This window comes from Daucus carota, chromosome 2, assembly GCF_001625215.2.
Source record: "Daucus carota subsp. sativus chromosome 2, DH1 v3.0, whole genome shotgun sequence".
NCBI lineage: Eukaryota > Viridiplantae > Streptophyta > Magnoliopsida > Apiales > Apiaceae > Daucus > Daucus carota.
In genome coordinates, this window is record NC_030382.2 from 17823843 (window position 1) to 17843514 (window position 19672).

A 19672-nucleotide genomic window follows, 5' to 3' on the forward strand; every position below is an offset into this window, starting at 1 on the left:
TACAGATCAAGCTGAGACACCAGTGTCTGATTGTAACAATCCAATATCTGATCATGGACCCTCCACACCAATTCCTCATTCTCCAATGACAATTCCTGAGGGTGCCATTGTTCATGATACAGCTCCAAAAACTACAAGTCTGATGTAGTTGATGAATCTGACAAGGTAGCATTGGAAGCACTGCAATCCCTTGCTAAGGCTGGTGAAGAGCCTAGCAAATCAAAAGCTGATGCTCAAGAAAAGTCTGTTCAAGATCCAGTTGAGAAAGTTGCTAATCCTGCATCAGATAATGATGAGGATGATGACAGTTCAGATGATGACAATGATGACAATGATGATGAAGTTCCTTTGTCACATTTACAGCAAAAGTGGGAGTCTACCAGCCAGTATAATGCCAGGCTACAAACTCTGGACACAAACTCTGAGCCACTTCCCAGGGATCTTCAGGTTGATCCACCAAGTGAAGTATGGGATAAACTCTGGCTGAGCCATCAACATTCTCTGGAGCCAGCAAAAGCTGAAGATTTTCTATCTATGGCAGAGAATAAAATCACAAACTCTGATGTCACAAACATACATTTATGGTCAAATAGATTACATAAGTGAAACAGCTAGCACTCCCTTTGTTTCTTTGTAGCAACTGTTTTAAAATTTCTAGTTGATTCTCATGAGTATTTTTTCTAAACTCCCAATATAAAAACATATATTCCAATCAAATCTTTCTCCTACCGTCTTCATTTTATGAAAAATAATCACTTACATATCAGAAGAATTTACGAGAAATGATAAATTAAATAAGCACAGGCCACAATAGTTGCGGTACCGTTAAGAATCTTAAGATATTATTTTTTTTATTTATTTATTTATTTTTTTTTTGAAAATGAGAATGAATCTCAACAATATGAAACAGCAGTTCACCGTGATAATTCTTTCATTCAAGAAAGCTTATTATCTAACCGTCGGACATGCAAGATGACCGGGGAAATTTAGACAATAAAACTTTAATGTCCGAAAAGAAAAACCCGTCTTCTTCCAAGAATCCTGAGAATAGAAGAAAGAAAACAAGAATAATATAAGTCGACATATATAACACAGGGCTTTCCAGAAGAAATCTACAAACTGGGATGCCATTCCAATGGACATGCTGCAGATTGGGTATTCTCTGATCTATTCTACTAATTTCGATTTTTGTAGATTAGTGATTAGAAATATTGGTGAAAGAATGCATGAAAATCGTAAGATTATATATTTTTCACGATTTTGCCAACTGTTGTTTAATGCCACTGTTGGAGAAGTGGCTTTTGATGCTGCAGATGAGATCAAATCTTTTAAACTTCATAAAAGGGTTTTCAAAGATCTCATATCTAAAGATGAGAAGAGACCAGTTCTCAGGCCTCTACAGATTCCAGCTCCATTAAGAGCTAGGCTGAATATGCCTCAGGCACCACAACAACAGACTCAACCCCAACCTCAACATCCAGTTTCACCTAAAGTCACCAGGAAACCCAGATCATCAACACCTAAACCATCCAAATCTACAAAATCTGATGCCCCTTCTACAAAGAAGACCAGAACCTCTGTTGCTACACAAGTTCTGAAGACAAAGTCTGATAAACCAGCAAACTCTGATGCTGTAAACTCTGATGCTGTACACTCTGATCCAATAAACTCTGAAGCTGCTTCTCCTCAAAAGCAGAAAAGAAGGAGACTGGTTGCAGCCTATGATTATGATGATCTTGAACCTGCACATGAAATAACCTCTGAACCTTCTCCTGCAACAAACTCTGAAAATCTACAGACCAGTCCTCAAACAAAGCCAGCAAGATTTAAAAGAAGGGCTAACAAGGCTAAGAGGACAAGGGTGCCCATAACTGAGATCACAGATTTTACTGTTGAAGAAGAGCAAGCACCATCCACTACAACTCCTGATGATCCATCTCAAGCTCTGATGGTGCTTCCTCTTCAGGCTGTTCCAATCTCTGCTGCCACAACATCATCTACTTCATCTGAAGTAGATGAGGAAATTATATGCAAGGAGAAAGCTACAGATCAAGCTGAGACACCAGTGTCTGATTGTAACAATCCAATATCTGATCATGGACCCTCCACACCAATTCCTCATTCTCCAATGACAATTCCTGAGGGTGCCATTGTTCATGATACAGCTCCAAAAACTACAAGTCTGATGTAGTTGATGAATCTGACAAGGTAGCATTGGAAGCACTGCAATCCCTTGCTAAGGCTGGTGAAGAGCCTAGCAAATCAAAAGCTGATGCTCAAGAAAAGTCTGTTCAAGATCCAGTTGAGAAAGTTGCTAATCCTGCATCAGATAATGATGAGGATGATGACAGTTCAGATGATGACAATGATGACAATGATGATGAAGTTCCTTTGTCACATTTACAGCAAAAGTGGGAGTCTACCAGCCAGTATAATGCCAGGCTACAAACTCTGGACACAAACTCTGAGCCACTTCCCAGGGATCTTCAGGTTGATCCACCAAGTGAAGTATGGGATAAACTCTGGCTGAGCCATCAACATTCTCTGGAGCCAGCAAAAGCTGAAGATTTTCTATCTATGGCAGAGAATAAAATCACAAACTCTGATGTCATGTCAAGCCTCAAGGCTACTGTTCTTTATCTAAAGACATTTCATCCTGCTCAAGCTCAGACATCTAAGTCCATAGATGGTCTTAGAACAGATGTAGCCAGTCTCAAGGAAACTCAAACTATGGGGAAGAAAAGGACTCTACTACCTCTGAAAGATGATGTTAAGAAGCTGGTGTCTGCAAATGAATCTCTGGAAAAGAGGATGACCACCATTGAGTCTACTCAAGAGAAAATGTCCAAACAGCTTGAAGCCATCCAATCTTCACTTTCTCTGATAACTTCAATACTGATTCCTGATGAGGATGATGTCAAAAAGGGGGAGAGAGTAGCTAAAGTCAAATGCAAGTCTACTTCTCAAGCTCTGAAGAGAAAGAAGAATGATGATGATGATGATGTGGATGACTTCACAAAGCACAAGAGATTTCAAGCAGGGACTGGTGGAAGAGTTTCAAACTCTGACAGTCAAAAACAGTCTAAGCAAAGCACAAAGTCTGCTCCAACACATAATGTCACATCTGGATCAAAGCACAGACCAGTGGCTGGATCAGATAAACCATTGACTGATGAAGAGCTTGCTAGATTGATTTTTGAACAAGAAAATCCAGAAGCCAAATTGGATTTGGAGTTGATTGCTGCAGAGGAAGATGAGCTGAAGAAAGAACATGTTGAAGCTATAAACTCTGGAAAGATCCAAAAGCCTGCAAAATCAACTACCAAGCCAAAAGAAAAAGGGATATTGATCAAGGAAGCTACTGTTGCTGATCAGAGTTTACCAGTCAAAAAGATATACTATGAAGATGAGTATACATCCAAGGGAAAAAGCAAAGTAGATGAACACCTTGAGAAAGGCTGGGATAAGAAGAAGTCTACAACCTCTGACAAAGATCAAGTTGTAAAGGAAAAGAAATCAGAAGCTGCAATCTCTGACAAAGCTCATGTTGCAGAATCACAAAAAGGAAGATTAACCTCTGACATAGCTCAAGTTAATAAGGAAGCAAAGAAAGACACAACCTCTGACAAAGCTCAAGCTGTGTTCAAACCAACAACTACTCCACTGGCAGGATTTGCAAAGCCTAGTCTGATGACTGAGATAAACTTTGAAAAGGGCTCAATTCAACCAATCTCTCATCGTAAAGCAGGAAGAGATAAAGGAGGGCTGAGATCTAAATATGAAAAATTTGATCAGAGTATAGGATCAATGTCAACAGACCCCTCATCTCTCTGTGCTCCCAAGACTGGAGCATTGCAAGAAAGAATGGACAAATTAGATTCAGTCCAGCTGGTGAAGAATGACAGAGGAGATAGCATTCTTATCTACTTCATGTCTGATGGAACAGTGTTTAGAGTAATTGAAGCTGATCTGTATGCTAAACACTGGGAGGAATTGAGATATGTCTCACACATATTTCAAGTAAAGAACAAGTCATGTCAACACATCTCCAATCTGCTCAAAGATCAAATCAGAAGAAAGATGGGTATTACAGGAAACAAGAATGCTGGACCTTTTATTCCTAAATACTTCAATCATCAAGGACAGCTGGTTGAGATGAAGAAAAATTCAGCAAAAATAGTAACAATAGCTGGAATCAGTACTCTTGCATTCAATGAAGAGTCTGATAAAGCTTACAATATCAGGCTGGATAGAGACATGAGAAGAAACAAGATCTATGATCTCAGAGCTGCAATTTACCAAACTGGAGTTTCAGATCCAGAGCTAAGAGAGATCAACAGACAGATGATAATAGCACTTGAAGAAGCTGAAAGAGAACTCTTCAGAGGATATCTAAAGACAGCTCATGGTGTCTATGAAGCCAAGGAGTAAAACTATCTGTAAGGTTTAAAAGTTTTCTGTTATATAGCTAAACTCTGTTGCATTTGACTTATATGTTTTGACATCATCAATTATCTGTTAACTTGCACATAACATATTTATGCACAAGTTGGGGGAGATTGTTAGATATAATTGATGATTACTAATGTTCTAAAGTTTGTTTTAGAACAGGCGTGATCAGAGTTTAAACTGGAAGCTGATCAGAGTTTGATGAAGCTGATCAGAGTTTAGTAAAGTCTGACCAGAGTTTGATAAAGTCTGATCAGAGTTTACATAGTCAAGACTCGTCAGAGTTTACACGTGGAAAGAGCTCAGAAGCGGATATACTTCAAGGAAGGATAGAAGCGGAGGAGTGATTTGCTGACTATGGAAACTAAACAGAAAACTGGAGCAATCTTTGATTGATAGAATACATAGCTGATTTATAGGATATCAAATTAGAGATTGATTTTGTAACTGTGTCTATATAAACACAGATTAGGGTTACTCTATAGGAGTTGAGTTATCGAGTACATTATTAAGAACCCTAGCAGCTCTTAGTGATAAAATATAAATCACTGAGAGAGTTTTTGTAACCATTCAAGCTTTGTGAATAAGAGTTTATTGTTTTCAATCTCTTATATTGTCATACTGTGTTACATATTGTGATCACTATATCATCTTATATAGTGAGTTTATAGGACCTAACATATGTATTCTATCAATCAAAGATTGCTACTGTTTTCTGTTTGGTTTCCATAGTCAGCAAATCACTCCTCCGCTTCTATCCTTCCTTGAAGTATATCCGCTTCTGAGCTCTTTCCACGTGTAAACTCTGATGATCCTTGACTATGTAAACTCTGATCAGACTTTATCAAACTCTGGTCAGACTTTATTAAACTCTGATCAGCTTCCAGCTTAAACTCTGATCACTCCTGTTCTAAAACAAACTTTAAGAACATTAGTAATCATCAATTATATCTAACAATCTCCCCCAACTTGTGCATAAATATGTTATGTGCAAGTTAACAGATAATTGATGATGTCAAAACAAATAAGTCAAATGCAACAGAGTTTAGCTACACAACAGAAAACTTTTAAAACTTACAGATACTTTACTCCTTAGCTTCATAGACACCATTGGCTGTCTTCATGTATTCTCTGAGGAGTTCTCTTTCAGCTTCTGCAAGTGTTGTGATCATCTGTCTCTTGATCTCTCTTAGCTCTGGATCTGAAACTCCAGTTTGATAGATTGCAGCTCTGAGATCATAGATCTTGTTTCTTCTCATGTCTTTATCCAGCCTGATGTAGTAACCTTTGTCAGACTCTTCATTGAAACTCAGAGTACTAATTCCAGCTATTGTTTCTATTTTTGCTGAATTCTTCTTCATCTCAACTAGCTGTCCTTGATGATTGAGGTACTTAGGAATAAAAGGTCCAGCATTCTTGTTTCCTGTTATACCCATCTTCCTTCTGATTTGATCTTTGAGCAGATTTGAGATGTGTTGACATGACTTGTTCTTCACTTGAAATATGTGTGAGACATATCTCAATTCCTCCCAGTGTTTAGCATAGAGATCAGCTTCAATAACTCTAAACACTGTCCCATCAGACATGAAGTAGATAAGAATGTTATCACCTCTGTCATTCTTCACCAGTTGGACTGAATCAAGTTTGTCCATTCTTTCTTGCAATGCTCCAGTCTTGGGTGCACAGAGAGATGAGGGGTCTGTTGACATTGATCCTATACTCTGATCAAATTTCTCATATTTAGATCCTAGTCCTCCTTTATCTCTTCCTGCTTTTCGATGAGATATTGGTTGAATTGAGCCCTTGTCGAAATTTATCTCAGTCATCAGACTTGGCTTTGCAAATCCTGGCAATGGGGTTGTTGTTGGTTTAAACACAGCTTGAGCCTTGTCAGAGGTTGTGTCTTTCTTTGCTTCCTTATTAACTTGAGCTGTGTCAGAGGTTAATTTTTCTTCTAGTGATTCTGCAATATGAGCTTTGTCAGAGATTGCAGCTTTTGATATCTTTCCTTTTACAACTTGATCTTTGTCAGAGGTTGTAGACTTCTTCTGAGCCCAGCCTTTCTCAAGGCTATCATCTACTATGCTTTTGCCTTTGCTTGTATATTCATCTTCAGAGTATACCTTTTTGATTGGTAAACTCTGATCAGCAATAGTAGTTTCCTTTATCAGTATCCCTTTTTCCTTTGGTCTGGCAGTTGATTTTGCAGGTTTCTTGATTTTGCCTGAGGTTATAGCTTGCTCATATTCTTTCTTCAGCTCTGCTTCCTCTGCAGCAATCAACTCCCAATCCAATTTAGCTTCTGGATTTTCCTGTTCAAATAACAATCTAGCATACTCTTCATCAGTCATTGGTTTATCTGATCCAGCCACTGGTCTTTGCTTTGTTCCAGATGTGACATTGTGTGTTGGAGCTGGAGCAGACTTTGAGCTTTGCTTAGACTGTTTTTGACTGTCAGAGTTTGAAACTCTTCCACCAGTTGCAGCTTGAAATCTCTTGTTCTTTGTAAAGTCATCATCATCATCATCATTCTTCTTTCTTTTCAGAGTTTGAGAAGTAGACTTGCATTTGACTTGTGCTACTCTCCCCCCCTTTTTGACATCATCCTCATCAGGAATCAGTACTGAAGTTATCAGAGAAAGTGAAGATTGGATGGCTTCAAGCTGTTTAGACATTGTCTCTTGAGTGGACTCAATGTTTGTCATCCTCTGTTCCAAAGATTGATTTGCAGACACCAGCTTCTTCATGTCTTCCTTCAGAGGTAGTAAATGCCTTTTCTTGTCCATATTCTGAGTTTCCTTAAAGTTGGCTACCTCTGTTCTTAGACCATCTACTGACTTAGATGTTTGAGCATGAGCAGTATGAAATGTCTTCAGATATAGAACTGTAGCTTTTAGGCTTGACATGACATCAGAGTTTGTAATTTTATTCTCTGCCATAGATAAGAATTCTTCAGCTTTTGCTGGCTCCAGAGAATGCTGGTGACTTAGCCAGAGTTTATCCCATACTTCATTTGGTGGATCAACCTGAAGATCCCTGGGAAGAGGCTCAGAGTTTGGCTTCAGAGTTTGCAATCTGGCATTGTATTCGCTGGTAGACTCCCACTTCTGTTGTTGAAGAGACATGGGGACTTCATCCTCATTTTCATCATCTTCAGTTTCATCATCCTCATCATCATCAGATGCAGGATCAACAGCACTTTTAACAGGATCTGGAACAGATTTTGCAGAATCAGATTTTGATTTGCTTGGCTCTTCACCAGCCTTAGCAAGTGACTGCAATGCCTCCAATGCTACCTTGTCAGAGTTTGTAATTACATCATCTGACTTGTAATTTTCTGGGGCTGTATCATGAATTATGGCACCCTCAGGAAATTTCAATGGAGAATGAGGAATTGGAGTGGAGGGTCCACGATCAGATATTGGAGTTTGAGGATCAGACAATGTTGTCCCAGCTTCAGGTTCCTTGCAAACTATTTCCTCATCTACTTCAGATGAAGTAGAGGATGCTGTAGCAGTAGAGAGTGGAACAGCCTGGAGAGGATGCACCATCAGAGCTTGAGATAAATCAGGAAGTGAAGTTGATGGTGCTTGCTCTTCCTCAAGAGTGAAATCTGTGATTTCAGTAATTGGTACCTTTGCTTTCTTAGGCTTGTTTGCCCTTGCTTTAAATCTAACTTTTCTGGACTGAGGGCTAGCCTGAGAAGGTTCAGAGTTTGTTGCAGGAGAGGGTTCCAGATCATCATATTCATAAGCTGCAACAAGTCTCCTTCTTTTCTGCTTTGGTGGTGAAGCAGCTTCAGAGTTTAAAGTCTTAGAGACTGTCTCAGAGTTTACAGTAGGAACTGTATCAGAGTTTGTTGGCCTATCAGACTTTGTCTTCAGAACTTGTGTAGCAACAGAGGTTCTGGTCTTCACAGTGGAAGGGGCTGCATCAGACTTTGTAGCCCTTGATGGTTTTGGTGTAGATGATCTGGGTTGTCTGGTGGCTGTAGGAGAGACTGGATGTTGTGGTTGGTTTTGAGGCTGTTGCTGTGGTGCTGGAGGCAGATTCAGCCTAGCTCTTAATGGAGCTGGAATTTGTAATGGCCTGAGAACTGGCCTCTTCTCATCTTTAGATATGAGATCTTTGAAAACCCTTTTATGAAGCTTAAAAGGTTTGATCTCATCTGCAGCATCAAAAGCCACTTCTCCAACAGTGGCATTAAACAGCAATTGGCAAAAGCGTGAAAAATATATAATCTGACGATTTTCATGCATTCTTTCACCAATATTTCTAATAACTAATCTACCAAAATCGAAATTAGTAGAATAGATCAGAGAATACCCAATTTGAAGCATATCCATGGGTATGGCATCCCAGTTTGTGCATTTCTTCTGGAAGGCCCTGGTAATGCAGTCGAAGAAAAAGCTCCACTCCTTCCTGAGTCCTGGACGCTTTAATTGACCCAATTTATCAAGAGATTCGTAGTAGCCCAAATCAGTCATCATGGTTCTGAGGTTGGCATCTCCATTTGTAATGTAAGCAGCATCCTCTGGCAGGTTGAATGCTGCTCGGACGGTGGCTGGAGTGACAGCATATTCCGCTCCGTCATACTCAAATACAATGGATGGTGATCCAGCTGCACCACCATTGTCATAATGCCCTGTTTGCCAAAAGGTTATTATCTAACTCCCAGATAATCTAGCCGGTGCAGTAAGAGCTCGAGCCAAGGCACTTTGTGCCAGAAACTCCTGGATTACATGATAATCCCCTGGAACATCAGTGGTGTCAAGAATGGCTGCGTGGTTGTTTGGTACAAACTCCACACCTGCATAGGTAAACGCTGAAGTGACCATTAGAGCAGAGTTTGTAAAGGAAAGAAGGTGTTTGAGAAAGTGTGTAAGAGAAGATTTGAATTGCAGAGAGAAGAGCTTAAGAGTTTGTTGAGAGAGTGTGTGTAAAGATGAAGTGTATAAGTGAATAACAAGAAATAAAATCTGATTTGATAAACTCTTCAGATTTTGTTTAGCTGTACACGCTTGGGCTTTTGTTCAGCTGTACACTTGTCAGATTTTAACTGGTAGATGAATGTTAGTGGTATGGAGAAAAGAGAATAGTAATCATGAGCGCAGTAAAACTTGTGCAGTTATAAATGCTGATTACACGTTCTCCTATTAAAATGTTTTACATGTAAACCCACTAACAATACAGCCGTTTGGTACACTCTCTTCACATTCTCTGAATATTTAAACTCCTGAAATGTACAAGATTAAAAATCAAGATCAAATCCCTCGAATTTTAAACTCTGAGATTTAAAACAAAGAAAATAAATTTCTAAGTACCTCAGAATAAGGCATGATGTTTAGAAAATTCATCAAAAAAAATCAGATTTTGTCAAAAAATCCATAGCTCAATAATGTGCTTGTGAAATAATGTGTGTGTGGACATATTAAATTAGAGATTATAGAATTTCACAATTTCGTAATTATAAGGTAGACAAAAATAATTTATTTAAACTCTCAAGACATAGACAAGGGACATACTCTGATGAAGAAATATATAAAGTAGACTAACCCCCATTTTTTTTTTCAGGACGCTTTTCAGTGTAAATGAATCACGACCTTTAAGTATAATTCTGCAACAGTATTTCTCCAGTAATCAGAGATTGTGACTGGTCACCATAGATTATAAAATCTTAGCAATTACTTAATACCAGCAAATGTTTGGGTCTTCTCAGTCACTGTCATATAGACATCTAAGATCTCAAAGGAGTACCATGCTTATTTTCAGGGGTGTGTATAGCATCAGAGTTTATAATCACTGTCTAATTTACTGAGAGAAAATGCAAATTAATCAGTCTCACTTATAATTAAGATATGTGAAGTAATAGAGTCTCAATGATATCAACATGCATATAGTGTAAGATAGTAGCACAAAATTGAGATCAGGATTAAAAGAACTTAACTGAGATTCATGATTACTAATTCAGATCATGCTTCATAGTATCTTCACAGGTTATTTATCTCAAAGAAATAAAATGAGATCATTTAGCAAGATTCAGAGTTTGAAAACATCAGAGAATGTCGTCAGAGAATGACAATCAGAGTATAACAAACAGAGTATATTATCAGAGAATGTCATCAGAGTTTAACAATCAGAGTATATCATGGCAAATTTGTGAGCAATACATATGGTAATTTGACAATTTAAACTTGAAAGATCTGACCATTATGTTTACTCAGTTCCTGATATCATTCCTAGCTCATTCACCAGCCTAGTAAAGGTTGCTTCACTTAGTGGTTTGGTGAATATGTCTGCTAGCTGCTGATCAGTGGGAACAAAGTGAAGTTCAATGGTTCCTTCCAGCACATGCTCCCTTATAAAATGATATCTGATACTGATGTGCTTTGTCAGAGAATGTTGAACTGGGTCTCCTGTCATAGCAATAGCACTTTGGTTATCACAATAAATAGGAATTTTAGAAAAGGATAACCCATAGTCCAACAATTGATTCTTCATCCAAAGAATTTGAGCACAGCAGCTGCCTGCAGCTATATACTCTGACTCTGCTGTTGATGTTGATATTGACTTTTGCTTCTTGTTGTACCAAGAAACAAGTCTTCCACCCAGAAATTGACAGCTCCCACTTGTGCTTTTCTTGTCAATTTTGCAACCTGCAAAATCTGCATCAGAGTATCCAATTAGACTAAAATCTGATTCTCTAGGATACCATAATCCCAATGATGTGGTTCCCTTGAGATATCTGAATATCCTTTTTACTGCAATCAGACGAGGCTCTCTTGGATCTGCCTGAAATCTTGCACATAGACATGTGGCATACATTATGTCTGGTCTAATTGCAGTCAGATAAAGCAAGGATCCAATCATTCCTCTATAGTTTGTGATATCCACTGATGCACCAGTATCTTTGTCTAGCTTGGTTGCAGTTGCCATAGGAGTAGTTGCAGCTGAACTGTCTTGCATACCAAATTTCTTCAAGAGATTTCTGGTATACTTGGCTTGATTGATAAAAATCCCATCTTCAGTCTGTTTAACTTGTAAACCCAGAAAATAACTGAGTTCCCCCATCATGCTCATTTGGTACCTAGACTGCATGAGCTTGGCAAATCTTTGACAGAGTTTAGCATTAGTGGAACCAAAAATGATATCATCAACATAGATTTGAAATAAAACAGGGTTTTATCTATGGTACCTCTAGTAAATCCACTTTCAAGATGAAATTGAGCCAGAGTTTCATACCATGCCCTTGGAGCCTGCTTTAGTCCATAAAGTGCTTTGTCCAATCTATAAACATAGTCTGGATGCTTTGGATCCACAAAGCCTGGAGGTTGTTCAACATATACCTCTTCATCCAGTTTCCCATTAAGAAAAGCACTCTTGACATCCATCTGGAATACTTTGAACTTCTTGTGAGCAGCATAGGCCAGAAAGATTCTAATTGCCTCCAATCTTGCAACTGGAGCAAATGTCTCATCATAATCAATACCTTCCTGTTGTGAATACCCTTTTGCCACAAGTCTTGCTTTATTCTTTGTAATGACACCTTCACTATCAGTTTTGTTTCTGAAAACCCATTTTGTACCAACTATGGATCTATCTTTTGGTCTTGGTACTAGGGTCCAGACTTTATTTCTCTCAAACTCATTTAGCTCTTCTTGCATTGCTTGAATCCAGTCAGCATCTTGAAGAGCTTCCTCCACCTTTTTAGGTTCTGTTTGTGACAGAAAGCAATGATGTAAACACTCATTTGCTGTAGCTGTCCTTGTTTGCACACCTGCTTCTGGATTTCCAATTATCAAATCAGGTGTATGAGATTTTGTCCACTTCCTAGCATGTGGAAGTTGGCTACTTTCATCATTGGATCCTCCCCCTTGATCCATGCTCTCTTGATTCTGTTGATCATTCTCTGTAGCTCCCCCAGAATTTGTGCTATCAGAGTTTGAATCAGTATTCTCTGATGAGTTTGAGTCAGCATTCTCTGATGAGTTTGAGTCTTGGGTAGAGTCTGAAACATTCTGATGCTCCCCCTCAACATATGCTTCATCATCATGATCTTGTAAATTTTCACCATAGTTTGCTGTATTTTTCTCACAGTCAGAGTTTGTCTGTTCATCAGAGTTTGTCGAATCAGAGAATATTTCTTCATTTTCAAAATGCAGTTCTTCATGATCATCCATATCTGCTAAACCCATAATTCTCGTGTCATCAAATGACACATGTATGGATTCCATGATCACCTTGGTTCTTAGATTATAGACTCTGAAGGCCTTTGTTGTCAGAGGATAACCTACAAAAATGCCTTCATCAGCTTTTAAATCAAACTTGGTAAGCTGTTCTGGATGAGTCTTCAATACAAAGCATTTGCACCCAAATACATGAAAGTACTTCAGATTTGGCTTCTTTTTCTTCGCCATCTCATATGGGGTCTTGCCATGCTTACACTACACCATATATGGTCTATCCTAACATTGCATAATGATGTTGCCACCAAAAACGTTGCCTTAGATGCTTAAAATTTGATTGAACTGGGTGTATACCAACATCATATAGCGGTGTTGCCATTGATCCGAAAACTGTTGCCTTAACCACAAAAAAATCGCAATGCCAACATCTTGCCAACATCTTGTGCGATGTTGCCTTAGAGAAGAGTTAAAATAAAAGAGGGAAACATCCCGCTTTGTTTTAATAGTCAAATTTTTAAACAAAATTCAGCTGCAACCGCCTTAGAAAAAACATATCTCCTGCATATCTCAGACAATTAAAACAAAAATTAAAAACATATCTCTCATCTCTCTCTCTCAGACAAACACATCTCTCTCCTCGAACTCACTCTCTCTCAGACAAAACCTCCCTCTCTCTCTCTCTCCCGCATCTCTTACTCAATCTCTCCCGTATACCTCTCTTCTGAATCTTCTCCATCTCGCTCTTTCATCTCTTTCTCTCATCTCGTTCTCATATCTCTCATCTCTCGAAGCTCGAATCTGCAAAAATTTGGGAAAGGGGGCTGGTTCGACGACTTTAAAGAAGGAGCTCTGTTGTTTTTCTCTCGTAGCTTTAATTTGGTCGAACTCTAACTATAAGGTATCTCTCTAAGTTCATCTCGTTGATTTGGGGGTTTTAAAACCCTAATTTTTAATTGTTAATTTAGGGTTTCTTCAGTTGGGGTTTAATTGGGTGTTGATTAGGGTTAAATTTGTAAGTCAATTGAAAAACTCTTGGAGTGTGTTTGCTTATCTGCATTTTCCAAGTTTGTATGTGCATTTCTGAATTCTTACTATGTGTTGATTAGGGTTCCATTGAAAGACTTCAAGATATTGTTAGAATATTGGGCTGATGAGAAAATAGCGGTAACATGAAATATAATTTTCTTTGTCACTGCATTATTTATCTCTTAAGGGATGTTCGAATTGTTTTTTCTCTCTTTTTCAGAAAAAAGCAAGAACAAATTCAGAATCTCGAAGGCTTATAACTGAAACACATACTGCTGGAAGTAGGAGTTTCGCACAAATAAGTCACAATATGGTAAGTGTTTTCATTTAAATATTTGTTAGGATTATGCTTGTCCTTTTGTTTGTTTCTATAAGTATGAACTGGTTGATGTGGTGAAAACCTTTTTTTTTTTTGCAAGGCACTTGAAAGAGCATTGAAGGCTACCCGTGAACAACCACCAGCGCCAATATCAGATGCTGATGTTTATGTTAAAACACGCAAACGGGAAAGCACAAGAACATACAAGCTACCTACTGAAGTTGTTGAGAAAAAAGTGGTAAGTTCTCGGACTTCATAATTAGAATACAAATATAAATTATAATCTGTACTGTTATATCCTTGATATTTAGTTTTGCTATTTTAAATACTTTTTGGTAGTTGTAGATGATCAAGACATTTTCTTGCTCAATGTATGCATGTTATTGTTATAGGAAAATGTAAAGAAGCTGCTGAAAGATGGAACAATTGACGAAGCTGATGAAGTTGTTTATGGTGGGAAGGATCACAGTCGCACATTTTTAGTGGGGAGGCTTATTGAGAAAAGGGAACCAAAGAAAAAAATTGCACGCCCTTTGCCTACCATTCCAGAGAAGTATGTGGCTAGTTTAACTGAACAGATTCGAGATCAAATTGCAAAGGAGATGGAAGAACAAGTGCAGAAGAAGGTTGAAGATAATGTCAAGCTCATGATGTCCAAGCTGGCAGAAAAGAATCCAGGCCTTAATCTCGATATCGAGCTAACCAGTGCAACTGAGCCAACAGTTGAGCCATCACAGGCCAACAATGGCAGTGATTAACAGCCCTTGATTGATATTTTCCGTATTCTGAACTAAACATGTCCTTGCTTAAATTTTATTTAGCTTTTATATTAAGATGAATTTGTATTTTGGAGAAGTTGGAGGATCTCGTTTTATTTTGAAAGATGTGATGTATTTTGGAGTTGGGGAATTGTCAGTTAGTCAGTACTGTTTGAGGATTTGGTTGTTTGTTTGCTTGGAAACTTGATATTGTTATTTATAAAGGGATGATCTAATTTTCAAACAAAAGCTTGCAAATTTTTTATTTGAACCTGTTGCCATAGCTTAGAAAAATGTTGCTAAGAAAATTAATTTACAGTGTTGCTATAACATTAAAAGTGTTGGCATAACCATATAATTTGATTTTAGTTATACTTTATGGTAACATAAAAAGTGGTGTTGCTATCTAAAAGAGGTGTTGCTATAACCTTTAAAGCAACAGTATAATACATGTTGCTGTTAACCAAATAGATGTTGCCATACACTCTATGGCAACGTTATTTACTATGTTACCAAAAAATGGACAAAGTGTTAGCAAAACCTCTATGGCCACATGGATTTTCGCAACATCTTCGAAATTGGAAAAAATGTTGCCTTAAACACAATAGCAACATAAATGATGGTTTTAGCAACGAAAATTCGGTGTTAGGATAGACCTTATATGATGTAGTGTTATTAATCAGTGTTGCATTTTGAGTGAAACAAGCTGTTTGAACAGCTTCTGCCCAGAAATAAGTAGGTAATTTAGCCTCATCAAGCATAGTTCTGGCAGCTTCTATTAGAGTCCTGTTTTTCCTTTCAACTACACCATTTTACTGTGGTGTTCCAGGTGCAGAAAATTGTTGCACAACACCTCTTTCTTTGCAGAACTCTTCCATTGTTGAATTTCTGAACTCAGTTCCATTATCACTTCTAATGATCTTTACTTTGTCTTCAGATCCATGGTCCAGTTGCTTCACATGATCCATCAGATGCAAAGCTGTTTCATCTTTAGAGTGAAGAAAATATACCCAAGTGTATCTAGTATACTCATCAACAATGACAAGAGCATATTTCTTCCTTGCAATGGATGGTACATTAACTGGTCCAAATAGATCAACATGTAGAAGATGATATTGCTTCTTTATTGAGAATTCAGTCTTACTCTTGAAGGATGTCTTTCTCTGCTTGGCCTTTTGACATGAATCACATAGACCATCTGAAGTGAGTAGTGATTCAGGGAGTCCTCTCACAAGCTTTTTCTTTATAAGCTCATTTATGGAGTTGAAATTGAGGTGTGAGAGCTTCTTGTGCCACTTCCAACTTTCTTCTGCAGAGATTCTTGTAGATAAGCATATTGCTTTTCCTTCAGAGTTTGTAGGCAAGTTGATTTCATAAATATTTCCATGTCTGTGAGCAATGACTACCACCTTGCCTGTTGACTTGCTTACTATCTCACTGTGTTCTTCATAGAAATCAACATGATATCCTCTGTCACAGATCTGACTGACAGAGAGTAAATTGTGTTTTAGCCCTTGAACAAGAGCTACATTTGATATGATGACATTTCCAAGATTGATGTTGCCATATCCCAGAGTCCTTCCTATGTTGCCATCTCCATAAGAAACACTTAGGCCAGCTTTCTCCACAAACTCTGACAGCAGGGCCTTATTTCCAGTCATGTGTCCTGAACATCCACTGTCCAAGACTAGGATATTCTTCCTGTTGCCCTGCAATCACAAAGACCACTAATTGTTAGTTTTAAGGACCCAGACTTGCTTGGATCCCTTGGCCTTATTAAGTTTGTTAGCTTTTGCAGCGGAATTATCATTATCAGAGTTTGAGCTAACAGACTTTGGATCAGAGTTTGTACTAGAAACAGATTTTGTACTTGCAGAGTTTTTATTAACCTTTTTCAAAGAAGGTTTCAATTGATAATAATCATAATACAAACTATGATATTCTTTGCAAGTATAAATAGAATGCCATAAACTACCACAATGAAAACATGGATCTTGTGGTTTATATCTAATACTACTTTTTCTAACTCCAGACTTTGTAGGTAAGGAGTTAATGTCCTTGTTCTTCCTGCAAAAATTAGCAAGATGATTAGTATTTCCACAGTTATGGCATGTCTTCCTAGGTGCATTTGGAATAGGCATGTAGTTATTACTTTTGTCTATTCCAACCTTGCCATTTCTATTTTTCCTAGGCTCCTTGTCTTTGTTATCAGACTTTACCTCTTTAAGCTTATGCTTAAGCTGTTTCTGAGTCATTAGTCCTATGTTAACCTGTTTGGGCTTATCAGATTTTAAATTGTTGTTAATCTCTGATTCTGGTCTACTCTGTTTAGACTTAAAGGATTCAGCAACAAATTTAACAGGTTTAACCTTAGGTTTTTGAGTTTTAACAAACTCTGTTTTTGATGACTCAGCTTCTGTGTTATCAGTGTAACCTAGTCCCTTCTTCCAGTTTCCACTACCTAAGATATCCTGAGTAGTTTTGCCTGAATTAGTCCATGTCTTAATAATATCCCTTTCCTTAGCAAGTTCTGATTGAAGAGATGCATACCTTTTTAATAGTTCATCTTTGACAATGACAGCATCATCTCTCTCTTTCTGAACTTCTAACATCTGAACTAATTCTTTTTCTAGATAATCATTCCTTTTCTTTAAACTTAGAGTTTCAGATTTTAATCTTTCATTTTCTAAAGTCTGATCTCTAAAGCTGATATGCAAAGTTTTAAGGAATAATCTTAACTCAGTTATATCTTCAGTATCAAAGGCAAGAGTAGAATGAGGTACCTTTGCAGTAGATTCAGAGTTGTTGTCAGTGTTTGCCATCAGAGCATAATTGACTTCTTCCTCTGAATCAGATGTATCTGTCCAGTTTCCTTTCTTGGTGATAAAGGCTTTTTCCTTTTCTTTCTTGGCTTTCTTGCATTCAGATGCAAAGTGACCATTTTCACCACAGTTGAAACAGGTATACATGTCAGCTTTTCCAGCTTTTCCTTCCTTGCCCTCATTCTTCCTGAAGTTCTTCTTATCATAAACTCTGTCAGAGTTTCTGTCTTTCCTTGAGAAACTTTTGCCTTTGTTGAACTTTTTGTAAGCCAACTTCTTGAAGCTTTTCACCATCAATGCTGCTAACTGCATCATCTCATCATCACTTTCTTCAGAGTCTGAGGGAACATCAGAGTTTGAGTCATCAGAGTTTGATGACTCAATGTCAGACTTTGTGACATGAGCTTTTCCTTTGCTCTTAGCAGCTTCCTCTTGAACTTTTAGAGCAACAGACTTTGATTTGCCTCCATGACGTTTGCTCCTCTGCTCCATCTCAAGTTCATGAGTCTTCTGTTTTCCAAAAACATCATCAAGAGACATTTCTCCAAGATCAAGATTGTCTCTTATTGTAGTGACTTTCAAATCCCACTTTTCAGGAAGAGCCAGAAGGAATTTGAGGTTTGAGTCTTCAAGATCATATTCCTTGTTCACCAGAGATAAGTCATTCAACAGTTTGACAAATCTGTCATACAGATCTGTCAAGGACTCACCAGATTTTGAGTCAAAGTGCTCATACTCCTGTGTAAGGATGGTTTTTCTGTTCTTTTTGATGGCTTGAGTTCCCTGACATCTGGTTTCCAAAGCATCCCAGATTTGTTTAGTAGTTTTGCACCCAATCACCCTATTAGACATTGCATTATCAAGGGCACTGTGCAGAAGGTGTTTCACCTTTGAGTCTTTACCAATTGACAAGATGTCCTCAGGGGTATAATCTTTCTTCTCCTTTGGAATCATCTTCTGAGGCTCATCTGCAATCCCAACAGAGAGCTTGGTGGGCATATGTGGTCCATCATAGATCCTGTCAAGGTATTCTGGATCGACAGAGTCTAGAAATATAATCATTCTTTCTTTCCAGACTGGATATTCACACTACAACAAAAACACCATTAGACAACACTGATCAGACAACGCACGGTGAAAAAAGCGTTGTTTTAAAATAAGACACAACACTTTCTTTTCGTCCTCGAAAAACTATTGTCTAACACCTACGACCTACAACGGTTAAAAAAACTATTGTCTAGTAAATTCAATCAGACAACGGTTTCTCAACTGTGGTATTGTATAATGATGCATGTTAGACAACTGTTTTGAGAGCCGATGTGTGAAGAAACTTCAGACAATAGTTCAAGAAACCGTTGTTGTAATTAGACAAGTGTTTTAATTGTTGTGTTGTTTACGAGCAGTTCAAACAAGGGTTTCAAATAGTGTTGTGTGACTGAGAAGCTAACATACAAGTGTTTTTGTTAGCATTGTATGATGGCCTTATAGACAAGCCTTTACTAACTAATAAAATCATTGTCTGTTAGATACTACAGGACAAAAAATACCTTTTTATAATAAGACAAAATTTACATTTGACTAGTATTGTTAAAAAAACAAACAAAATAAAGATAAAAAATTTGATTTTTTTATACATGACTAATATTGTTAGTTCTCGACATCCGTACGGTTAGATCATCAAAATAAATATTTATAAATTAATACAGAGCTAATCATGCACATAACAAAGATTCTATCCAGTACTTTCTAAATTGTAAACATAAAACACATACTTATACTTACGTTCGAATTACAAAATTGTCTTGGTATTACAAATGAACAATACGTGTTTGCATATATGCATAATATAAATATATACTTTAATACAAAGAGTAGAAAAACAATAATTGATCAAGGAAATGTGAATTTTTAACTCATAAAAATGAAAATATATTATATAACGGTTTCCTTCTCATAAACCGTTGTCTACACTACTTTTCTACAACGGTTTTTCCCTGAAGCGTTGTTTGAGCCTAATTTAGACAATGGATTCTCTTACAACGGTATAACGTGCGTAACAGTTGTGTCATTTTCAATGATACAACAGAGTTACATATAGAAACCGTTGTCGGT

At 37.6% G+C, this 19672-nt stretch overlaps 2 protein-coding genes across 2 annotated transcripts; one reads left to right on the forward strand and one right to left on the reverse strand.

Annotated features, from left to right (window-relative positions):
- Nucleotides 1-7287: 7287 nt before the first annotated feature.
- On the reverse strand, nucleotides 7288-9287 carry LOC135150406 (uncharacterized). Its single transcript, XM_064086693.1, has 5 exons — nucleotides 9122-9287; nucleotides 8337-8575; nucleotides 7814-8147; nucleotides 7458-7741; nucleotides 7288-7347 (listed from the first exon to the last, which is right to left on the reverse strand). Exons 1-5 carry the CDS (start codon nucleotides 9285-9287, stop codon nucleotides 7288-7290), a joined length of 1083 nt encoding a protein of 360 aa, XP_063942763.1.
- A 3584-nt stretch (nucleotides 9288-12871) lies between these two features.
- Nucleotides 12872-14868, forward strand: LOC135150407 (uncharacterized). The gene is made up of 5 exons (XM_064086694.1): nucleotides 12872-12876; nucleotides 13742-13799; nucleotides 13882-13974; nucleotides 14081-14218; nucleotides 14373-14868. The coding sequence occupies exons 1-5, from the start codon at nucleotides 12872-12874 to the stop codon at nucleotides 14736-14738; spliced, it is 660 nt and encodes a 219-aa protein (XP_063942764.1). The 3' UTR covers nucleotides 14739-14868.
- Nucleotides 14869-19672: the final 4804 nt, after the last annotated feature.